The 26,404-nt window shown below is 42.1% G+C and overlaps 2 protein-coding genes across 8 annotated transcripts in view; one reads left to right on the top strand and one right to left on the bottom strand.

Annotated features, from left to right (window-relative positions):
• HELB (DNA helicase B) overlaps positions 1–5,022 on the top strand; it is a 44,194-nt gene extending 39,172 nt beyond the window's left edge. The window contains 2 exon segments of the mRNA XM_043887861.1: positions 1,422–1,502; positions 1,504–5,022. Of these exon segments, the coding sequence (XP_043743796.1) occupies positions 1,422–1,502; positions 1,504–1,527 (105 nt within the window). The 3' untranslated portion in view covers positions 1,528–5,022.
• Positions 5,023–6,285: 1,263 nt separating this feature from the next.
• Positions 6,286–26,404, bottom strand: part of GRIP1 (glutamate receptor interacting protein 1) — a 735,313-nt gene continuing 715,194 nt past the window's right edge. For all 7 annotated transcript variants that reach the window (XM_043887901.1, XM_043887884.1, XM_043887918.1 and 4 more), the window contains 2 exons: positions 10,548–10,694; positions 6,286–8,128 (listed from right to left, as the gene is read on the bottom strand). In XM_043887901.1, coding sequence (XP_043743836.1) covers positions 7,901–8,128; positions 10,548–10,694 — 375 coding nt within the window. In that variant the 3' untranslated portion in view covers positions 6,286–7,900. The remainder of the gene's footprint in view (positions 8,129–10,547; positions 10,695–26,404) is intronic.

Raw genomic sequence — 26,404 nt, 5'->3', positions numbered from 1 at the left:
ATACTGCTAAATTTTATCTGTTTAAAGCATTGATTTCCAGAATTTTTTGAAAGCAAATGACATTTTCACTTAAAAAAAAAGGGAAAGATATCATATAGTCTCTGAATATAGTCCTTGTATTACTCAGGGTTCCTTAGAGAAACAGAACCAGTAGCTTGTGTGTCTATATCTGTCTATCTAATCTGTCTAATCTATCTTTTGGGATTTATTTTAAGGAGTTGGCTTATGCCATTGTGAGGGCTGGTGATGGAAGAGTCCAAAATGTGCAGGTAGGCTAGCCGAGAGGATACTCAGAGAAGAGTTAATTCCATGGTGCTCTACTGCAGAATTCCTTCTTCCTTAGGGGAGGTCAATTTTTTCTGTTCAGGCTTTCAGTTGATTGGATAAAGCCCACCTATATACACCTTGGAGGGTAACCCATTTTACTCAGTCTACTGATTTAACTGTTAGTCTCAAGTAAAAAATACTTCCCCAGAAACATGTAGAACAGTATTTGACCAAATATTCGGGTTAGCCACATCAACACATAAAATTAACTATCACAGTTCTCTAAACTGAACAGATTTAACAAGATGAATGATGAATTGAATTTTATCTTTCTCTTTCTCTGTGGTGGTGAATCTTTTTCGTGACTGTACTGGTCCATTGACCAGTGCTTGGGAATACTAATAGTACCAAGAGTGCACTTATGTAGTTGGAGTGTTTCAACTTAACCACACCTATGGCTGGCATCATGGACCGGCATCCTGGGCAGTCGGTCATACAGGGCTTCCTGCTTAGAAGGAACCCTATGCTTGCAATTTCTTTGCTTGTCATCTTGAAATTCTTCATTTTTGAACAAGGGGCCCACATTTTAATTTTTTAAATTATGTATGTATTTGGCCATGTCTTCGTTGCTGCGTGCGAGCTTTCTCTAGTTGTGGCAAGCGGGGCTACTCCGTGTTGCCGTATTTGGGCTTCTCATTGTGCTGACTTCTCTTGCTGCAGACCACAGGCTCTGGGCACACAGGCTTCAGTAGTTGTGGCTCACGGGCATAGTTGCCCCGTGGCATCTCCCCAGACCATAGATCGAACCCGTGTCCTCTGCATTGGCAGGTGGATTCCCATCCACTATACTACCAGGGAAGTCCGCCCACATTTTACTTCTGCACTGCCAAATTATGTAGTGGACCCTGTCCACACTCTTAGAAGTTAGATATATGTACTTATTCAGCAAATAGTCACTTCTGTATGCCAGTCCTGGAGGTGGGGACTGGGGTGTTCACAGTGAACCTAAGCAGAAGGACAACTGGTTGTTCAGGTGTGCTCAAGAAGTGGGAAAATGTATGACGTTCCTGAGAAGCAGTCAGAGCGAATAGAAGTACATAGGGTAGACCAACTACATTTCTATAAAACTCACATTATTTTTATTGTTCCAACAGGTGGAAGAATCATCTCCACAAGTGTCTTCTAAGCTTCGGAATTTGAGACTAAATAGTTTAACCCCCAGGCAACTTTTCAAATCCGCTAAATAATCAAGAAACTTAGTTTTAGTTCAGATTGCTCAAAATAATTTTCTGTTTTTCCCATTCAATACAAAATGAAATCATGGCTTCAAAGGATTAAGACAAAAGAGGACGGTTTGTTAACAAGTTCTATTTTAAGGTATTTGTATTAGCAGCGGTTTTAAATTTATTCATCAAAGAAAATCTTAATGATATTGACATCTGTCATCAGGAGAACTTGTAGCACTGGTCATATTTGAGGGGAAAATATGTTATATATGTATTTTTAAAAACTCTGAACTTTCCTATTCATTTGCTCAATTGTGTCTGACTCTTTGCGGCCCCATGGACTATATATCTTGCTAGGCTCTTCTGCCCATGGAATTTTAAAAGTGTTTTGAAATTGTTTTATTTTTAGAATAATGCCTTATTAACTTCCATCATCATTGTGGGTGATCTTTGCTAATGGGTTGAAGCAATGGTAAATATAAATTAATTCCATCTCTTAAATTATTAACACATATTCTAGGGTATTTTGTGTACTGTAAACTGGTTATACCTCTCAAGGTTGCCACTTGCTCCATCACTGCTGCCTGGGTCTCCTAGGTACATTTTCCTGGAAATTCCTTCTGAGCAGGAATTTCATTGTTTTTGTTTAATTTAAGATATAATGTGCATCATGTTGGTTTAATACTTCTATATTGCAATATTACCACTGTAGCATTAACATGTCTATCATGTCACACAATTATCATTTCTTATTGTTTTAAAAATTTTCCACTTTGAAAATATTTTTTCTCTCAGAGTGATTCAATTTTTTTTTTTGAGAGTTTTCTATATTTCCCTTCTCCAATGGAATTATACAATATATGGTCCCTTGTTACTGACTTCTTTGACTTAGAATAATGTTTTCAGACTTCATCCACATTGTAACTATGTCCTTTGTGTATGAAGGAAAAACTGGTGGTGTGTCTTGATGTCGTATTTCCAGGTGAGACCATGCTGGTCTGAGCTGATATTGTGAGATCAGGAACCTTGGCTGAATTTTTGCAAGTGGCTCTAGTAGCGCTGCTAATAAGCCTTCTTGCTTTTAGTAGTGCAGTGAGGCAAATCCCTTCATTTCTTTTTATTACCAAATATTCCATTGCTTGGATATGGTACATTGAATTTATCCATTCATTAGTGGATGGATATTTGGGTTGTTTCCTCTATTTGGCTATCATAAATAATGCTGTGTACAAGTTTTTGTACAGTATATATGTTCATTTCTTTTAAGTATATACCTTGGTGTGGAATCGCTGGGTCACATGGTAACTCTGTTTAGCTTTTTGAGGAACTGCTAGACTTTTTCGAAGTAGCTGTACCATTGTCTGTTGACACCAGCAGGGTGTGAGGGTTCCAGTTTCTTCATTCTCTCCAACATTCATTATTACCTGACTTTTTAATACTACTTTTTTATCTACTAGGAGCCATCCTAGTAGATATGGAGTGACATATCATTATGGTTTTGATTTGCATTTTTCTTATGACTAATGATGTGGATCATCTTTTCATGTGCTTACTGGCCATGTGTATGTCTTTTTCAGGGATGTCTGTTCAGATCCTTTGTCCACTTACAGTTTTGGGTTATTTTTCTTTTTATTATCTAGTATGAGTTCTTTATATATTCTGTATACCAGTATCTTATTAGAAACATTATTTGCAAAATTTCCCCCATTTTGTAGATCTTATTTTCACTTTATGGTATCCTTTGAAACACAGTTTTTAACTGTGATAATGTCTAATGTATGTATTTTTGTTGTTGTTATTATTTGTGTTTTTGGTGCTATACCTGAGAAACCATTGCTTATCCTTTATGAAGACTTCTGTTTTTTCATCTAAGAGTTAAATAGTTCTAGGTCTTAACATTTAACTCTGATTCATTTTGAGTTAATTTTTTTTGTATGGTGGAGTAAGAGCCCACCATTAAAAAAAAATGTGTCTCCTGTAAAAGTCTTTTTTTAATCTCTTTTGTCTGATACAAGTATTGCTACTCTTGACTGTTTCTTCGTTTTTCCATTTGGATGGCATGTCTTTTCCCACCCTCTCACTTCCAGTCTGTATGTGACTTTTGATCTAAAGTGAGTCTCTTGTAGGCAGCATATGTACAGGTCTTGTTTTTGTAACCATTCGGGCAGTCTGTGTCTTCTGATGGAGCATTTAGTCCCCTTACACTTAAGAAAAGTGTTGATGTGTATGTTTTGTTACTCTTCTGTTGGTTGTTTCAGATTTGTTTTAGTAGGTCTCTATTTTCTCCTTGTTTTCTTATGACTTGATGATTATTTTTAGTGTTATTTTGGACTGCCTTTTCTTTTTGTGTGTGTATATCTAGTATCGATTTTTGGTTTGCTGTTACCATAAGATTTTCATATAGCAGTCTGTATATAATTGTGATTGTTTTAGGTGTTGCATTTGTACTCTCCTCTCCTCATGATTACTGTTTTTGATACCATATTTTACATCTGATTGTTTTTTGTGTCCTTCAACTGCTTGTTATAGATACGGGTGGTATTACTGTTTTTATCTTTTAATATCTCTACTAGTTTTGTGTGTGGATAATTACCTACCATTACTGTATATTTGCCTTTACTGATAAATTGTTTCCTTCCATAATTTTCTTGTTTCTGGTTGTGGCCTTTTCTGCCTAGAGAAGTTCCATTGACATTCGTAGTGAAGCTAGTTTTGTTGGGGCTGAATTTTTTTAGCTTTTGCTTGTCTGTGAAGTTTTTCATTTGTCCATCAAATCTCAATGAAAACCTTGCTGGGTAGGGTATTCTTGGTTGTAGCTTCTTCCCTTTTATCACTTTACATAGATTGTACCACTCCCTTCCAGTCTGCAGTTTCTGCTGAAAAAATCAGCTTACAGGCTTATGGGAATTCCCCTGTATATTATTTGTTGCTTTTCCCTTCCTGCTTTTAGTATTCACTCTATAATTTTTGGCATTTTTGATTACAATGTGTCTTGGCGGATTTGGTTCTCTTTGGGTTAATCCTGAATGAAGCTTTGTGTTTCCTGGATACGGGTTGACTATTTCCTTCCCCAGGTTAGGAAGGTTTTCAGCTTTTATCTCTTCAAATATTTTCTTAGGTCCTTTCTCTCTTCTTCTTCTGGCACCCCTATAATGCAAATATTAATGTGTTTAATGTTGTCCCAGAGGTGTCTTAAACTGTCCTTGTTTTTTTTTTCTTTTTTCTGGACAGCGGCAGTGACCACTACTGTCTTCCAGCTCACTGATACACTCTTCTGTGTCATTTAGCCTATCATTGATTCTTTGTAGTGTGTGTGATCCTGGTGTTTGTGAGATTTTGCATGTGCCCTTTGAGAGTGACGTCTCTATTTCCCAGTCCTGTGAAGCTTCTGCAGTTCCAGCCTTGTTGTTTAGCCGCTAAGTCGTGTCTGACTTTTGCGACTCCATGGACTGTAGCCTGCCAGGCTCTTCTGTTCATGGGATTTCCAAGGCAAGAATACTGGAGTGGGTTGCCATTTCCTTCCCCAGGGGATCTTTCTGACTCAGGGATTGAAACCGTGTCTCTTGAATAGGCAGGCGGATTCTTTACCGCTGCCACCAGGGAAGCCCTCAGTACCGGTCTCCTGGCCTTCAAAGCCAAATGCTCTGGGGGCTTGTCTTCCCAGTGCTGGAGCCCTGGGCTGGGGAGCCTTATGTGGGGGATCAGAACTCTTTCTTGTGGGAGAACCTCTGCGTTATAATTATTCTCCAGTTCATGGGTCCCCCACCAGGGGGATGTGTGATTTGATTAGATTGCTGATCCTCTCCTCCTTTCTTGTTATGGTCCCTTCTGATCTTTTCTGGTAGGTTCTAGTCTTTTTCGTCAATGGTTGTTCTGCAGATCGTTGGAACTTTGGTGCTTGTGAGAGAAGGTGAGTGCAGGGTCTTTTACTCTGCCATCTTCCACACCTACTCTGGTACTTTCATTAAATTTATTCCTATTTTATTTTTGATCCTATGAGACTATAATTATTTTCTTAATTTAGTTTTGTTCATTAATACTATATAGAAATTCAGTTGATTTTTATATATTGATCTTGTATCTTGCAACCTTGCTAAACTCATTTATTTGAATAGGTTTTTTTAGCAGATTCCTTAAGATTTTGGTATATACAAGATTGTATCATCTGCAAGTAGAGTTTGTTTTACTTCCTTTCCAATTTAGTTGCCTTTTGTTTCATTTCCTGGTTATGCTGCCCTGGCTAGAACCTCTGGTACCCTGTTAAGAAGAAGTGGCAAGAAAGGACATCCTGACTTGTTCCTGTGAATTTACAAAGCCTGCTAGGCAATTTGCAAAAATGAAAATGTTAAGACTATACGGTATAGTTTTCTTTTTTTTAATATGTAAATTTTAATCATGCTAATAGTTTTTGAAAATATATTTTATGGAATACATACAGTGTTCTCAGGGGGTAGATATGATCCTTAAGTTAGACTCAAGATCAAGCTTTTTCACCTAATATAAATGTTATCATTAGTCTTAGAGGTGTTCCTGTTTGCCAGCTCTTTCAGCATTTTTACATATGTGTCACACCTCTCCTCATGAAAGTATTGGAATGTAGATATGACCTTCAGTATCACAGGTGGGAAGACTGACTCAAGAAAGTAAATTTCATGCCCCCAGTGAGTATCAGAGCTGGAATTCAAACCCAGATCAAATATCAAAACCATAGCTCTTCTCTTCCATGCTGCTTTTCAAGTTTATGGCAAAATCTTCCTCCTTTAGAAAATTATGCAACCATTAGTATTGTGTAGGGCTCAGTATAGAACACTAAAATATATCCAAAGCACCAAAAAAAAAGGTCATTTTTTTTTTTTTTGGCTTTTTAAAATCACTGTTTATTCCATTTGGTAGAGGGTTTTTTATTCCCATACAAATATTTGCAACAATTTTGAATTCCCCAAAACCATACATAGACGATAAATACCATGCTATTAAAGTATTAAATTTGTACAAAAATACTTTACAGTTTAATACTTGTTTGTTACAAATAAAAATACATATTTAAGTGACTCATGATCTTTTTCTTAACATGATTCTGCTTTATACTTTCTTGCCCTGGCGGTTCTGAAATATGATTGAAATAATATATTTCTTTGCACAGAAACGAAAGGTGAACTTTTTCCTTAAACAAAGGACACAGTGTTCAGATGCTTTACCTAAGCAGTTGTTTTAATTATTGACCAAAATAAAGATGTTTGGAAAATAATTTTTCAGTATGGAGATTCTACAATCAATATACAGATCTATTTTTTTTTTAAATATTCACCAAATAACAGTTATTAGTGTAACTATTCAAAATATCTGAACAAATGAAAACAGTTGCTGACAGACATTAAAAGCAACTGTTACAGTTTATTGCTTTGGGGGATGGTAATAATTGGCAATGCATTTTGTGAAAATGTATTTACAATTTCAGTCAGCGGCATATGGCTCAGAACAAAAGACAGTCCAGAGTCATTTACGCACATGTGCTGTACACCCCTCAGTGTAACCAGTTTTCAAAACATGTCAAGCAGTATGAGTTTGATTTGCCTATCCTTAAGATAAACCTCATTTTAATAGACTCTTCATTCTCCCTTAAATTCTTAGTCTTGAATTTTAAAAATAAGATAATTTAACTAATTCTCAGTGTTACTAAACACCCTAATTCATTACCAGAGAGTTTTCAGCTATTAAAAAATGTGTCCTTAAAAAAAAAAAACAAAAACAAAAAAACAGGTCACAAGACATATCCTGTTTGATAATTTGTTGCATAGGGAATAGCATACATCTTAGTTAAAATCATTCCTATACTTGGGCAAAACATTTACCACCACCTATTATGGTCTCCTACGTGCACCGTTGCTGAAACGTTGTAAGATAATTTTATACCTGTACCCCTCCCATAGCAGAAGTCCCAGCAGTTCACCAGACTAGTTCTAGCAGAGCCAGCTTTATGAAAAGCCTTGTCAGTTAAATTCTTACATGAATAGCTTCGTAGTAAGAAACTGATTTCAAAGTGAATTAAGTAAATTATTTTCAAACAGACATTTCTCTTTTTAAAAAGGAACAGGAAGATGGACTTGTGGAAAAATGTCCTCTGATGTTAACTGTAGAGAGGGGTGGCCTGTTTTTCTTTTTCTCTACCATTGGGTTTGGCAGGGGCTTGTCTGTCATATACCATAGTGATCACCGACAAAGAAACCTCTTCAACTTGAAAAGGGAAGTGAACATGAGCCATGAGAGATTTAAAAGACCCCTGTGCTTGCAGTTAATGCCACGTGATTATCTGTGCTTCAGATGTCACAGAAATCTTAAAGGGATTGTTTTTTTTTTTTTAGCACCATGTAGATATTGTCTTTTGTCCCGCTTTATAAAAAGCGTTGCTATAGTGTATTAGTGGGTTCTCGTATCTCCAAATTACCACCGTGGCTCGGCTGTTGGAAAAAAGCACTGTTCTGTTCACTCCATTCTCCTCCTGGTAGAGTGTGTTCTAAGGACTTCTGTGAAGCCAGGGGGTTTCTACTAATAACCAGGTCCAGCTTATTACCAGATTCTGCTATGAGGGGTACAACAAGGCAGCAGTCAAAGTCTCTTGTTCGGACGTGATTAACCTGAAATGGCAAGAAGCGCCGTGGTGAATTACTGTTATAATTCCCAAAACCCAGAGTAACATTTCCGATATAATAAGCACTCTACAGAGTCTATCCCAGCCCTGAGCACACTATAAGATGGGTATACGCTTACTTATTCTCTGCTACTAAATTGTGAGGCCCTTGATAGCAGGGAACAGGGACACATCTCACATCCCCAAGCTGAGCAAACAGCCTTACTCATGGCAGGTGCTCCAAAGTGCTGACTGTCATCCCCGATATACAGATGAGGAAAGTGAGGCACATAATGGTTAAGAGAAGTGCCTAAGACCAGCAGTTGGTAAGTGGTCCAGAGAGGATATTGGTGAGTGGTCTAGCAAAGATGTGATCTCAGGCAGTCTGGCTGATTCGGAAGTTTGTGCTGTGTTGTTTTTTTTTTTTTCTTTCTTTTTTAAAATTTTTGGCCAGACCCTGCAGCATGTGGGATCTTAGCTCCCAGACCAGGCGCTGAACCCATGCTCCCTGCACTGGAAGGCAGAGTCCTAACCAGCGGACTGCTGGGGAGGTCCCCCAGAACTCTTGATGATACTGAACTGCCTCTCTCAGTAGTTGTCATGGTCCCTCCCCCTTCTGAGCTTGTACATGTGCTCATCTTCTTTCATGTTTCCTCACTCTTCCCACCCCCCACCCCAAGTTTAAAAAAATCATCTCCACGCTGCTTCCATTCCTTTTCCTTCTCTCTCCCATCTTCTCAGTTTGGGACCTGACCATTCTATTGTATTGTTGTTTAGTTGCTAACTCATGTCTGACTCTCTTGTGACCCCATGGACTGTAGCCCGCCAGGCTTCTCTGTCCATGGGATTTCCCAGGTAAGAATACTGGGGTGGCTTGCCATTTCCTTCTCCAGGGGATCTTCCCGACCCAGGGACTGAACCTGTGTCTCCTGCATTGGCAGGCAGACTCTTTACCACTGAGCAACCAGGGAAGCCTTATATTGTATAAATGACCCCAGTTCAACATAGGAATGGTGTTTTGAGTTCTCACCCCCTTTAGCCACTCTGGACACCTACTCATCCTTAAAACTCCTTCCTGGGCTCTGATGATACCACTTTGCTCTGACCTTCATACCATTTTAACCACTCACTTTCAGTCCTTCCCTGCCTTTCCTTCATCCTATCCTTTAAATTTTGTTTTCCTTAGAATTCTATCTTTAGTTCTCTTTCTTACTAGAAATTCACCCTAGGCAACTTTATCAAAATCCATGTGTTCAGTATCCCCAATCTTTAGTTTTGGCTCTAACATCTCTCTTAAGCAACAAATGCAAACTATAAGCTGCCTTTCAGACTGCTCCACCAGGATGCACAGAGGGCATTTAAGGCCCAGGTCTGGTACAAGTGTCTGACCCTTCCCTCCTGGTCTCCTTTCCTGTGACCCTCCCCTTCTCCCCCCTACAGCAGTTCACCTATGACATAACTGTATTGTCTTTCTGAATTATGAAATATGTCATTCTGCTTAAGAAATTAATATACCTCCAGAATAAAGTCTTAAGAACTTGGCATTCAATGTCCTTCACAATTCTGAGTCCAGTCTGCTTTTATAGCCTCATCTTCCACAAAAGTAGGTATATCTCTAATTTACAGAGGTCAAATCATTTGTCCATCGTTATTTACTCAACAAATACTGGAGTATCTATGGAAAACCAAAGTGTTCCATAGTCTTAGGACAAGTCTAATTGTTATATTGCCATGGTAAAAAGATCATCAGAATTGGTTTTAAAACTGTCTAATGAATCAGTGTAAACTTGCTTTGGTGAACATGTGTCTAAAAGCCAACCATCAGAGCAGCCTCATGCTTTGAAAGTCAGCTATTTAGGGAAAAACTCATTCTATTTAAATACATATTCAAGACTGGTGGCAACCCTTCTCCTGTTCCTGCAAAATGCTCTTCCTGAAAACTGGACATAAGATCCAGGAATTTGCTTTCCTCAGTTAAACCAAACCTGATCATGATATTACTCCATTAAGTAAATAAGGTTCAGCTTTTGGATTTTAGATAATGTGTGAGATGAAATATCAAACACTGCAAAATGGGAAATGGGAGAATGAGGTACTAGCATGGCAGTCCACCCCAGTTTTCTTGCCTGGAGGATCCCATGGACAGAGGAGCCTGGTGGGCTGCAGTCCACAGCTTGCAAAGAGACTGGCATGACTGACATGAAGCAGCAGCACGCACACATGCCTGTTCTCAAGAAGTCTAGAATCTGCTGGGGAATGTACTCAGGGAAACACGCTGTTTCAGTAACTGGTAAATTCTACTAAGGGGAAAAGTGTCTATCCTCTCTAGGAGGGCCTCTGATCTGGTCTTGAGGCAGAGGAGGATGTGTGAGCACTGGTCAAATAAGACTTTAAAGAGTTAGATAAAATTTCATCTGAGGTCTTACCTGTAAGAGCCTGTCGTAGGGCTTTAGGCCACCAAGATCTCCTGGCCCAGCTGGGCGAATATTTTTGACATAGACTCCTTTCTCCAGCAAGCCATCTGCTACACTGAATCCGAAGTCCTCCATATCAGAGCCCTTGTACAGGGTCACCTGTAAGGTGAGAGAATGTGAGGGGGGTTTGGTATGTAGGTAGGTTGAGGGCTTTTGCCTGTGAAACTTTTTGACGAACCATCTTTTCAAACTAATTTCAGTAACATAATAGATTTGTAATAGATTAGGCAGCTCCCCCCAGTCTTGGCGCTAGTGGTAAAGAATCCACCTGCCAATGCAGGAGACTTGAGTTCAATCCCTGGGTCAGGAAGGTCCCTGGAGGAGGAAATGGCAACCCACTCTATTGCCTGGAAAACCGCATGGACAGAGGAGCCTGGCGGGCTACAGTCCACAGGGTCCCAAAGCAGCAGCCATGACTGAGCATAGCGCACACACACACCCCCAATCATGAAGATTTTTCTATTCTTCAAGAACATCCTAGGAATTTCCAAAGTCCACTCAGAACTGGAAAATGAGGAGACGTGCTGGAGAAGGGTTTTTTTTTTTTAAACTTGCAATCATCAGGTGTATACAGGTGAGAATTTCCCAGAGGCATGTTCATGTCTCTGTTCTGGAGCACTCCCAGGTGTTGGGAGAAGCCAGGGTTAGCCCTTTGCAGCTGGATATTAGGACTAAGCCAAAGACCTTTCCTTCCTGCTCACCATGCCTGGCGCTGTGCTGGGTACAGTGCTCAGCATATTCTCTGCCTCTAAGCAAGAGCCAGGAAGCCCATCATTGTATTTTCTCTGGTATTCTAATCAGTGCTTCAGTACTGTAGGCAAAAAATATTGTGAAAGGAAGAGAGGCCAAGATGGCAGAGTAGAAAGACCCTGAGCTCACCTCCTCTCATGAGCACACCTCCTCTCATGAGCACACCAAAATCACACCTATTTGGGGACCAACCATCGACGAAAAAGACTAGAACCTACCAGGAAATACCTACAACTAAAGGCAAAGAAGGAACCACAATGAGATGAGTGGGGGGGTAGGGTGGACTGGTGATATAATCAAATTCCATCCCCTCCCTGGGTGGGCAACCCACAAACTGATGAATAATTATACTGCAGAGGTTCTCACTCTACAGGAGTGAGCATTCTGAGCCTCACAGTCTGGCTCCCCAGCCCAAGGTTCAGGCATCAGAAGGATAATCCCCCAGAGCATTTGGCTTTGAAATCCAGTGGGGCTTAATTAACTGCAGGAGCCCCACAGGATTGGGGGGAACATAGACGTCACACTCATGCACACAAAAATCTCATGCCCACCAACGGTGCACACAAAATCTCATGCATGCCAAGACCCAGGACAAAAGCATCCATTTGACAGAAGGCTAAGCCAGACCTGCCTTCTGGTCTTGGAAAGTCTCCTGGAGAGGCAGGAGCTTGGCTCACCCTGAGTACATAGACGTGGATGGTAGACATAACTGGGGAACATTCAGCCACATGAACACTCCTGTGGCTGCCATATTGGATCATTAGCACCAAGACCTGGCCTCACCCACAGACTATAGGCTCCAGTGCTGGGACAAGTGCATGCGTGGTCACTCAGTCATGTCCGACTCTGCAACCTGATGGACTGTAGCCGCCAGGTTCCTCTGTCCATGGGATTTTCCAGGCAAGAACACTGGACTGGGTTGCCATTTCCTCCTCCAGATCGTCCCGATCCAGGGATCGAACCCACGTCTCCTGTGTCTTGCATTGGCAGGTGGATTCCTTACCACTAGTGCCACCTGGGAAGTCCCCAGACTGGGATGCTTCAGGGCAAACAATGACCTGGGCAGGGACACAGCCCTGCCCATTAGCAGGAAGGCTGCCTAACTTCTTAAGCCCCACAGCCATCTCTGGACTCATCCCAAGACAGGGCCTTTCCCACTGGAGAGCCAAGACCCAGGGCCACTCACCAGTGGGCAGGCTTAAGACTTTCTCTTCAGGAAGCCTGCATAAGCCTTCAGATCAGCCTCACCCATCAGGGGACAGACACTGGAAGCCCAAAAACTATGATCCCACAATGCAAGCTGGACCCTACCCTGGTGCCAGCTGAGCCCTGGCCCTGCCCACTAGCAGGCCAATGCACCCTTCTGGATACCACAAACTTCATACCCAACTGTATTGGGAAACTCCCTACCCTCCCTCTGACTCCCCAAATCACTGATCTGAAATGAGCTCTGAGACTCCTGGGCCTTGCAGCCAGACCCTGGGAACCAGCTCTGCCTGCTAGTAGTCCAGCGCTAACCCCAGGATCTGACTTCACCTGTCAGTAGGTGGGCAACAGCCCCAGAGTCTTTGGGACCCTGTGTCTGCCCACCATGAGCCAGCACCACCTCCAAGGCCTCCCAGGGATGCACAGTCAACCAACTGGTAACCTGGCCCCACTAAACAGTACTAGCAGCATCTACACAGGGCAGAGCATGTCAACCAACCAAGCCTCCTCGCTGCCTGCATAATCAGCCCACCACAAAGGAGGACCCTTGCAGCCCTCTTGGGGGGAACCCCTAGAGCATTTAGCTTCAGTGATGGAAGGGTAGTACACGGCTGGGACGCATAGGATGTCTCCTACAGAGGGCCACTTGTCCAAGGTTGAGAAATATAACTAATCTGCAATAGACATAAAAATACAAACAGCAACTGAGACAAAATGAGATGGCAGAAGATTGTGTTCTAGACCAAGGAATAAAATTCCAGGAGAAGAGCTAAATGAAGTGGAGAAAGATGATCTATCTGAGAAAGAGTTCAGAGTAATGATCTTAAAGATGATCAAAGAGCTTGGGAGCAGAATAGATGCACAGAGTGAGAAGTTAGAAGTTTTAAATAAACAATTAGAAAATATAAAGAACAACCCAGCAGATGAAGTATACAATAGCTAGAATGACAAATACACTAGAAAGAATTAATAACAGACATTTAAAGAATAGTTAACACCTATTCTTTTGAAACTATTCCAAAAAGTTAGGAAGAAACAATTCCAAACACATTCTGTAAGGCCACCATCACCCTGATACCAAAACCAGACAAAGATATCACAAAAAAAGAAAAATACAGGCTGATATCACTGGTGAACATAGATGCAAAAAATTATCAACAAAATATTGGCAAACCAACTCAATACACTAAAAGGATCATACACCATGATCAAGTGGGATTTATCCCAGGGATGGAAGGATTTTTCAGTATCCACAAATCAGTGTGACATATTACATTAACAAAGGATAAAAAGCATATGATTATCTCAGCAGGCACAGAAAACACTTTTGATAGAAATTCAACATTCAAAGAAAAAAATCTTAAAAAGAAATAAAAAAATTCAACATCCATTTATGATTTTAAAAGTCTTCAGAAAATGGGCATAGATGGACCCTACCTCAACATAATAAAAGCAATATATGACAAACCCATGGCTAACACCATATTCAATAGTGAAAAGCTAACAGCATTCCCTCTAAGATCAGGAACAAGCAAGGATGCCTACTCTTGCCACTTTTATTCAACATAGTTTTGGAAGTCCTAGCGATCAGAGAAGAAAAACAAAAGGAATCCCAATTGTAAAGGAAAAAGTAAAACTCACTGTTTGCACATAACATGATATTATACATAGAAAAATCCTAAAAATGACATTAGAAAAGAACTAGAGCGCATCAATGACTTTGATAAAATTGCAGGATTCAAAATCAACATACAGAAATCTGTTTTATTTCTGTACACTAACAATGAACTATCAGAAAGAGATATTAAGGAAACAGTCCCGTTTACCATCACATCAAAAAGGAATAAAACATCTAGGAATAAACTTACCCATGGAGGAAAAAACCTGTACTCTGTAAAGTACAAGATACTGATCAAAGAAATTGATGAGGACACAAATAGATGAAAAGATATACCATGTTCTTGGCTTGGAGGAATCAATACTGTGAAAATGACCACAGCACCCAAGGCAATCTACCGATTTAATATGATTCCTATCAAATTACCAATGGCATTTTTCACAGAACTAGAAGAAAAAAATTTTTAATTTGTATGGAAACACAAAAGACCAAAAATAGTTAAAACAAGCTTGGGAGGAAAACATAGGCACTCTCTGACATAAATCACAGCAGGATCCTCTATGACCCACCTCCCAGAGTAATGGAAATAAAAGCAAAAATAAACAAATGGGACCTAATTAAACTTAAAAGCTTTTGCACAACGAAGGAAACTATAAGCAAGGTGAAAAGACAGCCTTCAGAATGGGAGAAAATAATAGCAAATGAAGCAACTGACAAAGAATTAATCTCAAAAATATACAAGCAGCTCATGCAGCTCAATTCCAGAAAAATAAACAACCCAGTCAAAAAATGGGCCAGAGAACTAAACAGACATTTCTCCAAAGAAGACATACAGATGGCTAACAAACACATGAAAAGATGTTCAACATCACTCATTATCAGAGAAATGCAAATCAAAATCATAATGAAGTACCATCTCACACCAGTCAGAATGGCTGCAATCAAAAAGTCTACAAACAATAAATGCTGGAGAGGGTGTGGAGAAAAGGGAACCCTCTTACACTGTTGGTGGGAATGCAAACTAGTACAGCCACTATGGAGAACAGTGTGGAGATTTCTTAAAAACCTGGAAATAAAACTGCCATATGACCCAGCAATACCACTTCTGGGCATACACACTGAGGAAACCAAAATTGAAAGAGACATGTGTACCCCAATATCCATCACAGCACTGTTTATAATAGCCAGGACATGGAAGCAACCTAGATGCCCATCAGCAGACGAATGGATAAGGAAGCTGTGGTACATATACACCATGGAATATTACTCAGCTATTAAAAAGAATACATTTGAATCAGTTCTAATGAGGTGGATGAAACTGAAGCCTATTATACAGAGTGAAGTAAGTCAGAAAGAAAAACACCAATACAGTATACTAACGCATATATATGGAATTTAGAAAGATGGTAACGATGACCCTTATATGCGAGACAGCAAAAGACACATAGATGTAAAGAACAGTCTTTTGGACTCTGTGGGAGAAGGCGAGGGTGGGATGATTTGAGGGGGTAGCATTGAAACGTGTATATTATCATATGTGAAGCAGATCGCAGGTCCAGGTTTGATGCATGAGACAGGGTGCTCAGGGCTGGTGCACTGGGATGACCCTTGGGGATGGGATGGGGAGGGAGGTTGGAAGGGGGTTCTGGATGGGGAACACATGTGCACCCATGGCTGATTCATGTCAATGTATGGCAAAAACCACTACAATATTGTAAAGTAATTAGCCTCCAATTAAAAAAAAAAAAAAAAGCCTGGGAAAGAAGAATGGAATTGGAGGAATCATGCTCCCTGCCTTCAGACTATACTATCAAAACAGTATAGTACTGGCACAAAAATAGACAGATATATCAATGGAACAGGATAGAGGGCCCCAAGATAAACCCATGCCCTTATGGTAATCTGTGACAAAGGAGGCCAGAGAGTACAATGGAGAAAAGACCGTCTCTTCAATAAGTGGTGCTCGGAACAGAATGAAATTAGAACATTTTCTAACACCATATACAAAAACAAACTTAAAATTAATTAAAGGCCTAAATGTAAGACTGGATACTATAAAACTCCTAGAGGAAAACAGGCAGAACATGCTTTGATATATAAATCACAGCAATATTTTTTTTTTTGGCTCTGTCTCTTAGAGCAGAAACAAAAGCAAAAATAAATAGAACATAATTAAAGCGAAACCATAAACAAAATGAGAAGAAAACCTATAGGAGAAAATATTTGCAAACAATGCAACCAACAAGAGATTAATTTCCAAAACATATATACAGCTTATAGAGCTCAATATCAGAAAGAAACAACCCAATCAAAAAACAGGCAGAAAACCTAAACAGACATTTCCCCAAAGACAATATACAGATGGCCTACAGGCACATGAAAAGAAGTTTAATATTGCTTATTTTTTATAGAAATGCAAATTGAAGCTACAATGAGGTATTGCCTTACACCAGTCAGAATGGCCATGATCAAAAAGTCTGCAAATAACAAAAGCTGGAAAACACTATGGAGTTTCCTCAGAAAACTAAAAACTGAATTACCATATGATCCTGCAATCCTACTCCTAGGCAGGTATCTGGACAAAGCTATAATTCGAAAAGATACACGCACCCCAGAGTTCACAGGAGCACTAGAAGAGCCAAGACATGGGAGCAATCTCAATGTCTGTTGAAAGATGAATGGATAAAGAAGTGGCACATATATACAATGGAATATCACTCAGCCATTAAAATAATGCCATTTGTAGCAATATGGATGCACCTAGAGATTATCATATTAAGTGAAGTAAGTCAGACAGAAAAAAACAAATACCATGTGATAGCACTTACAAGTGGAATCTAAAAAAACTGATACAAATGAACTTATTTGCAAAACAGATAAGACTCACAGACATAGAAAACAAACATGGTTACCAAAGGGGAAGTCACAGTAAGAAGAGGTGATAAGTTAGGATTTGGGGATTAACAGATGCATACTACTGTATATAAAATAGATCAACAACAAGGACCTATTTTATAGCACAGAAATTATGTTCAATATTTTATAATAACCTATAATGGAAAAGAATCTGAAGGAGAATATATATATACATATAACTGAATCACCTGGCTGTACACTTAAAACATTGTCGATGAACTACAGTTCATTTTTTAAAGACGTCTTAGAAGACCTAAAAGACCTCCTTTAAGGAACACCCTCCCCTGGGGCCCGGCTTGAGGAGCTTCCTCACTCCCAGTCCTGGGTTTGGTTTAGCAATTCCAGCCATTCACCCTTCTCAGCTATGGGCCTCAGCCTGTTCTCTGCATTAAGGCCCGTGCCACCAGCTGAAGTTTTCCCCAACCCCCAGGCCCCTTCTGACCACCCACAAGAGACAGTCTGAGGTTTACACGTTCATCAAACATGAACTGAGTCTTTCCATGTTCTGAGCACGGTTCCAAGTGCTGAGAAACAGCGGTGAGGGGTGGGGGTGGGGGAGGTTGTTGAGAGAAGAGGCTGCCTTCCTGCGGGAAACGCGTTCGTGTGTAATGTCCACTGAGACCCACTGTGGTGGACACCAGCCAATGTGCTCAGCGAGTCACACTCATTTCACAATGTGACTGCTTTTTCAGTAAGCTTTGCTACACTGCCTCTGCAACAAGCAGTGCACATATCAAGCGATGATTGGGGTTTGCTCTTTAACTCTGATTAAAATGGCCTGGAGGAGGAAATGGCAACCCACTCCAGGATTCTTGTCCGAAAAATTTCATGAACAGAACAGTCAGGCGGGCTACAGTCCATGGGATTGCAAAGAATTGGGCACGTCTGAGCGACTGAGCACATTTTAAAATGTATATTTCTTTGAACACACATCATACCCGAAACACATTCTTGCAAAGGAGTAAAACAATTTAGAGCTATATAGGGCAAAATGTGAAGATTGATACTCTCCAGGCAGGAGAGTATTATTTGTCTATACCCACTTATTTCACTTCAGAGAGGTATGGAAGGCTGAAGGCAACACAAAGTGGTCACTTGTGGATTTTTATGTCACTGGGCAGAGAACTAAAATATCAAGCTGGTTGTGTCAAGTCTAATTATCACGCAGCCGTGGTGGTGTGCCATGTTGGAGGTGAGGAAATTCAAGCTCACCCACAGTCACAGGGGTCTGAATAGTGGTAGCACGTCTGTCTGATTCCAGTCACTTAACTATTATATTCTAATGCCACTCAAGTGCCTTATTTCATAGATTCTAAGATGTACTGTTTTTTTTTTTTTCTTTTTTTTTTTCATCATGTTTTCAGTTCTCTGAAATCAGGCTGTGTTTTATAGGCAGGGGTACCTTAGGTCCTATGAAATAGGGTATAGCAACATCTCACCCCACCTGCCTATTTCCCACAATACACTAAAAGGAAAGGGGCCAGAATTTTGTTACATCTTTGCTTTATGAGGGAAAAAACCAGCCCTGTCTTGCCAGTTAAAGGGTGGTTGGTCCTGAACAGATGCATCGCCATCTCTCAGAATGGTGTGAAAATGCAGAGTCTTGAACCCCGCTCTGAACTGCCATCTGCCAAGTTCTGAGCGCACTGAAATTTGCTCTCCATGGTACTTCACACACCAGAGGGGCCAGTACGTGTTCTGAAAAGGAAATGAGGGGACTAATACGACTTCATTTAAAATTGTGTTTCTTACCCATCTTGCAGGATTGTTAGGGTCAAGTCAGACATCATCACTGGACGGTAAACTCACGATGACTGTGCTTTGTTTATTGTTATATCTTTTTTTCACTGCTACAGCCTTAGTCCTTCAAACGGTACCTAGCACATCGTAAGGTCCACCTGGACCTTACGACCTTACAATGTGTTAGATGGGTAAGAAACACAATTTTAAATGAAGCAGTGTATGTGAAGATTTAAGACCTGAAATAACCTGATAAATGTGGAAGGATCACTTTCGTGGCACTCACTTACACAATCAGAAAGTCCTACCTGACTAAAGAAGAGCTGCGTGAGTGTTAGCAAAATCCAGTCCCCACATTAGACACGTACCTTAATGATGCATGCGTGCTCAGTTGCCAAGTCGTGTCCTGACTCTTGTGACCCCATGGACTATAGCCCACGAGGCTCCTCTGTCTGTGGGATTACCCAGGCGCGAATAAAGGAGTGGGTCAGATGATCCATGGGGAGAAGTTAAATTGCATGAATGAGAGAACATCCCCTCACCCCAAAGCAGAAGTCATCGGGAGGGAAGGATATATCTTTTTTGGTAACCTGGGCTCAGATGTGGGAGATGTTCACCCCCCAAGTTCCTTGAGCGGGGCAAGGATCCTTGTTTTGTTCATGATATATCCGAAACTCCTTAAATGGTACCTGCTACCTTGTAGAGCTAGTATTTTGTTGAATAGATGAAGTGACCGGTTCTGACATGCCATGTGGTTGAGTTTGGAAACTAGTCAGCACTGGCCACGTTGTGCTGTGTGTGTGATAAGAGAGGGATTTAATTCTGAGGGTCAGGCCACGCCCTGCCTCCATGGCCCCAGGGCCATGCCGGAAATGAGCAAGGCTAAAAGCTGCAGTGGCGCTGGGACTGGGCAGGACAAAGCTCCACACTGACATCATGTGGCCAGGGGAGGGAGAGCACCTGTGACGTTGGAGCCAGGTCTGTCTGCTCTCCCTGTGAGCCCAGGAGGCCCCACTCGTGTACCAGGCGTAGGGTGGGATGTGTGTGCTAAGTCGCTTCAGTCGTGTCTGACTCTTTGCACCCTCATGGACCGTAGCCCACCAGGCTCCTCCGACCATGGGATTCTCCAGGCAAGAATAGTGGAGTGGGTTGCCATGCCCCCCCTCCAGTGGATCTTCCCCATCCAGGGATTGAACCTGCATCTCTTACGTCTCCTGTGTTGGCAGGTGGGTTTTTTACCATGAGCATGATCTGGGAAGCTCCATGGTGGAATGTAGGGTCCTCCAATTTGAGATGCAGGACTTCTTGCTAATAAGGCTGTGGGACTTGAGCAAGTAGATTAAAAAGCAAACTGGATGCTACTTTTTCTACCAAGTTTGTGGGGTTTGTACAGTTTGTACAAGAAAGGCAAAATGAATGCCAGTTCTTTCATTTTTAAAATAGGGAATTAGTGGACGAAATATTTTCTGTGGTGTCCCAAGGAGGTTTATTCCAGTGGGGAGGGGAATGACCTTTTAAAAGTACATTATCAATATGAATCTATGGATCTTTTTATATATAATGTGTTACAACCAACTGCAACATTCTTTTGCGAGCTCAAGTTTCCTCATTTTTGGCCAAGTGGAGTCCTTCATGTTGATGTTGTGTTGACATCATGATATGACCCACTTGCTCTGATAACTTCTCTGCTTTTTGGCACAAGACCACAGACTAATAGAAGCGACAGTTAGAACACCAGACATAGAACAACAGGCTGATTCCAAATTGGGAAAGGAGTATGTCAAGGCTGTATACTGTGACCCTGCTTATTTAACTTACATGCAGAGTACATCATGCGAAATGCTGGCTGGCTGAAGCACAAGCTGGTATCAAGATTGCCAGGAGAAATACCAATAATCTCAGATATGCAGATGACACCACCCTTATGGCAGAAAGCGAAGAAGAACTAAAGGGCCTCTTGATGAAGGTTAAAAGAGGAGAATGAAAAAGGTGACGTAAAACTCAACATTCAAAAAACGAAGATCATGGTATCCGATCCCATCACTTCATGACAAATGGATGAGGAAACAATGGAAACAGTGACAGACTTTATTTTGGGGGGCTCCAAAATCACTACAGATGGTGACTGCACCCATGAAATTAAAAGACACTTGCTCCTTGGAAGAAAAGCTATGACAAACCTAGACAGATATTTAAAAGCAGAGACATTATTTTGTCGACAAAGGTTTGTACAGTCAGAGCTATGGTTTTTCTAGTAGTCATGTATGGATGTGAGAGTTGGACCATAAAGAAAGCTGAGTGCTGAAGAATTGATGCTTTTGAACTGTGTTGTTGGAGAAGACTCTTGAGAGTTCCTTGGATTGCAACGAGGTCAAACCAGTCAATCCTAGAATAAATAAGTCCTGAATATTCATTGGAAGGACTGATGCCGAAGCTGAAACTCCAATACTTCAGCCACGTGATGTGAAGAACTGACTCACTGGAAAAGACCCTGATGCTGGGAAAGATTGAGGGCAGAAGGAGAAGGGGATGACAGAGGATGAGATGGTTGGATGGCATCACCGACTCAATGGACATGGAGTCCATTGAGTTTGAGCAAACTCAAACAATGGAGTCTGAGTAAGCTCTGGGAGTTGGTGATGGACAGGGAAGCCTGGTGTGCTGCAGTCCATGGGGTCACAAAGAGTCAGACACGACTGAATGACTGAACTGAACCGATCATAGACTCGAGCTTCCCTGGTGGCTCAGCCATAAAGAATCCACCTGCAATGCAGGAGACGGGGGTTCAATCCCTTGGTAGGGAAGATCCCCTGGAGGAGGACATGGCAACCCACTCCACAGTATTCCTGCCTGGAGAATCCCACAAAAGAGCCTGGTGGGCTACAGTCCATGGGGTCGCAAAGAGTCAGATACAACAGAAGCAAGTGAGCACACACGCACCTCATAGACTCACCATGGATATTTCCTGCCTTGAGTGGGGGAAACACTTCAGGTTTATTTCTAGTCCCCTTCTTTTCATCCTCATGTCTTTCATCGAAGGTAGGAAGGGGAGGAATAGGGGGAGATGGGTGAGGAGGAGGGGGTGGAGCTGACAAACAGCTAATATGCTTGGTGACAGTATTATTTGTGGGACTCTGTTTACTAGTGTAAGAAATGTCTCCACCCAAGGTCTCAGCTTTTGCACCCCTCTTTGGCTCTGTCTCTGGGATCTTTTGTCCTTCTGCTCTCTTTCCACTTTTGTTCCGAGTCATGTTCTCTCCATTGACAAGTATGGGAGATGGGGGCACATCTTAATTATCTCTGTTGCATTAGTAATTAAGTATAGGCTTGGAGAGCAAGTCCTATGGACCCTCTGGCTGGTTGCTAAGTGGGTTGGCGTTTTCTCTGCAAGCCTAGCCACACTCTTCAGTCATATCTGACTATGAGAGTTACAAAGCTTATGTTTGCAATGGACATTAGGAAGCCAACTTCTGTCTAAGCTCTGAGACATGTTTCTCAACACAGTGAACTGGAATCCCTGCAAGGGGGAACACTGGGTGCACACTAGAATAACAGTAAAATTCTTCATTGCTCAACTGGCCTGTGATTCTCGGGTGTTTGCTCTGCAGTACCGAACCCAGAAGGGGCAAAAGGGTGAGTGTCACTAAACACTGCCAACACCAGGCAGTGGGGATACACTAACCACCACAGCGGAGATGGATGTTGACTAGTGCTAGGTTAGCACATTAGCTCATTAACTGTAAAGTCACGGTTGCTGGCTAAGAGGCTTGGCTCTCCTGAACCTTAGACTTGATGTATCTCTATGGCAAACCCCTCAGGATGAGAGACTAATATATGGTTTAAATCTGAAAGTAATCAGTTTCTCTAGAAAGATTTCCTAAGGTTAGAGCAGACTGAATTTTAATAGCCAGTTCTATGATTCTCTTGGAAGTAGCAAACAACAAAATGAAGCTTTAAAATGATATGGAGGTAAGACGCCAGGAATCAATAATTCACACAAATAGGACACACAGCTGGCTGGCCTCAAAATCAGCTGCAATAAATTGTGCCATGTGGCTGCTGCTGTCCTGCTTAGCTGGAGACGGGTAGTGGTTACTTCTGATGTATCTGCTGTCCAAAATTAATTCTAAGGATTCCACGGTTTAAGTTGCATTTCCCGCCCCCCAGAGATGAACCCCTTAACCAGGCACTTTCCCATATATGATTGCTTTGATCTCCCGGCAACTCCGTGTGGCAGAAGCACGCCTTTCCCACTAACAAGGACACTGACCTTTGAACTTGATGAACGGACTTGTCCAGGTGGGATACAGTAAGCTTGAGGATTTCAGTATTAGAATATCTGACCTCATCTGCTGTGTTCCTTCCACTGAATCATGATTTTTTTTTTTTCTTGACACATACTCTCCTAGCTGGTCAGGCAGTTTTTATCCATTTCCAACTGCCCAGCAAACTAAAGATGAATAATTTATCACGTCTGCTGTATTTCTTCTCATCAGAGCTCTTCCGTGGTTTCCTCCCAGCATCTGTGCAAACTGCTCCCAGCTGCTCCAGCTCTTCATGCTCCACCGTCACCCAAGAAAATCAAGATTCTTCTTGTAAGGTCTCTATTCTGTGCCAGGCTACCTTGGGGGAATCTGGATTACGAACACAGTGCTAGGTTTTTCTGTTCCAAAAGGGCCAATGAGCCTCTTGAAACACCACTCTGGGTCACGATACAGTTCTACAAAACTCACTTCAATTTTAACCATTTGTCAACACATGCTGCAACTGCCTCTAACCCTCCTGAGAACAGAAGCCTTAACAGGAGGTGCAGGACTTCACCATAATTCAAGTTGAGCTTTCATCTGTATTTCTAAGCAAGTCTATCCGCAGGTCTGAATGATGTCCTCGAGGCAAAGATCAGAAACCTAATGCTTGTGTTTTTAGTTCTGAGTCCCGTGAAAAGCCTTAGCAGCAGAGCCAGGCCTCTGCACCCGGATTTTAAGGGCAAGTGTGTCTAGTGTTTTGACCATGTCATGGTGAGTGATAGCCACCCCAGAAGCAGTTCCTATACCCTGGCAGCCTCCCTGTGGCTCAGTCCTTTGCTTGATGGCCTTTAAAGACCAAACCAATAGCTACTTATCAGAGACGGTTCCAGTTTGCCCACAAACCACCAGGTACTTGGGTTTATTCTTCCAGACACCACTGGGGTAGCCCTGTTCCTTTAAACTTGACAATTCAAGGCATGAATTGACTTTTGAGGACAATCCTATACTACCAGTGGGGCTGGAAGAAAATAATAAAAGTATGGATTTTCCAGCTAGTTACCATCAGCTCTGCCCCTGGGCCTTCCCACTTGCCCAGCCAGCACCAAGTCAGCCAAGCCTGACCAAAGACCGTCCCAGCATGCCAACTCAGGACAGCCTGCTGGCCCCTCCCCACACCCGCCCCTGCTCTCTGGCTGCTAGGTGCACTCCGGCTTGGCTCCCCTCCAGCTCTCCACTCAAGTTCCCAGTTCTCAGTTCCACCAGCAGCTCACTGACCTCCATAACCTACAGACCCATGTGGGCAAAACGTCCTTGCGTATGTTGAGCGTAGGGGGTTCCCCACCCCACCAAACAACCCTGTAACATCAGATGGGTGTTCTACAGTTCAACTCAATTCTGACATTATCCACACGGAGGCCGTGTCAGATCCCACAGGTTAAGGGTTCCATCCTACAACATTACCCCACCCCTACCCCACCATTTCCGACAATGGTCTTCAGACCCAGGTCATCACTGATACCTTTGCCCAACCAGCTGTATCACAGAGGTTCCAGCAGCCTCCTCCTTGGGTTTGAGTAATTTACCAGAGTGGCTCACAGAACTTACCAGATCACCAGTTTATTATAAAATGGTATAATTCAGGAACGCCAGATGGAAGAGCTACTTTGGGGCAGGTTTTGTGGAAAGGTTGCGGAACCTCCATGTTCCCTTCAGGCTCTGATCACAATCCTCCCCAACCCCGTCCCCACATCCCATGTGCTCACCAACCTGGAAGCTCCTGGAAACCCATCCTTTTGGGGCTTTACAGAGGCTTCACTACACAGGCATGACTGTTTAAATCACTGGCCACTGGTGATTGATTTCACCTGCAAATTCTCTCCCTGGCGATCGGCGGTGGGACTGAAACCTCCAAAACTCTAATAACAGGGCTGGCTCCACTGGCAATCAACCCCCATCCTCAGGTGCATCTAAAAAGCAACTCATTCAGTTCAGTCGCTCAGTCGTGTCTGACTCTTTGCGAACCCATGGACTGCAGCACACCAGGCCTCCCTGTCCATCACAAACTCCCAGAGTTTACTCAAACTTAGGTCCATTGAGTCGGTAATGCCATCCAACCATCTCATCCTCTGTCGTCCCCTCCTCCTCCCACCTTCAATCTTTCCTAGCATCAGGGTCTTTTCCAGTGAGTCAGTTTTTCGCATCAGCTGGCCAAAGTATTGGAGTTTCAGCTTCATCGTCAGTGCTTCCAATGAACTCCCAGGACTGATCTCCTTTAGGATGGACTGGTTGGATCTCCTTGCAGTCCAAGGGACTCTCAAGAGTCTTCTCCAACAGCACAGTTCAAAAGCATCAATTCTTCGGCACTCAGCTTTCTTTATAGTCCAACTCTCAGCAGTGGCCACAGGACTGGATAGGGTCAGTTTTCACTCCAATCCCAAAGAAAGGCAATGCCAAAGAATGCTCAAACTACCACACAATTGCACTCATCTCACATGCTAGTAAGGTAATGCTCAAAATTCTCCAAGTCAGGCTTCAGCAATACATGAACCGTGAACTTCCATATGTTCAAGCTGGTTTTAGAAAAGGCAGAGGAACCAGAGATCAAATTGCCAACATCCGCTGGATCATCGGAAAAGCAAGAGAGTTCCAGAAAAACATCTATTTCTGCTTTATTGATTATGCCAAAGTCTTTGACTGTGTGGATCACAATAAACTGTGGAAAATTCTGAAAGAGATGGGAATACCAGACCACCTGACCTGCCTCTTGAGAAACCTGTATGCAGGTCAGGAAGCAACAGTTAGAACTGGACATGGAACAACAGACTGGTTCCAAACAGGAAAAGGAGTACGTCAAGGCTGTATATTGTCACCCTGCTTATTTAACTTATATGCAAAGTACATCATGAGAAACGCTGGGCTGGATGAAGCACAAGCTGGAATCAAGATTGTTGAGAGAAATATCAATAACCTCAGATATGCAGATAACACCACCCTTATGGCAGAAAGTGAAGAAGAACTAAAGAGCCTCTTGATGAAAGTGAAAGAGGAGAGTGAAAAAGTTGGCTTAAAGCTCAACATTCAGAAAACTAAGATCATGGCATCCGGCCCCATCACTTCATGGGAAATAGATGGGGAAACAGTGGAAACAGTGACAGACTTCATTTTTGGGAGCTCCAAAATCACTGCAGATGGTGACTGCAGCCATGAAATTAAGAGACGCTTGCTTCTTGAAAGTGTTTAGGAAACAGGAGTCCAAAATGGCAGTGGCTAAAAGACAAAGAAGGGAAAAGCCTGCAATAGAACAAAGAAGGTCAAAGGAAGGTCTGAGGACC

This window comes from Cervus elaphus, chromosome 3 (genome assembly GCF_910594005.1).
Source record: "Cervus elaphus chromosome 3, mCerEla1.1, whole genome shotgun sequence".
Taxonomy (NCBI): Eukaryota; Metazoa; Chordata; class Mammalia; order Artiodactyla; family Cervidae; genus Cervus; species Cervus elaphus.
The sequence above is the reverse complement of the archived record's forward strand: the minus strand, read 5'-3'. Positions and strand labels throughout refer to the sequence as shown.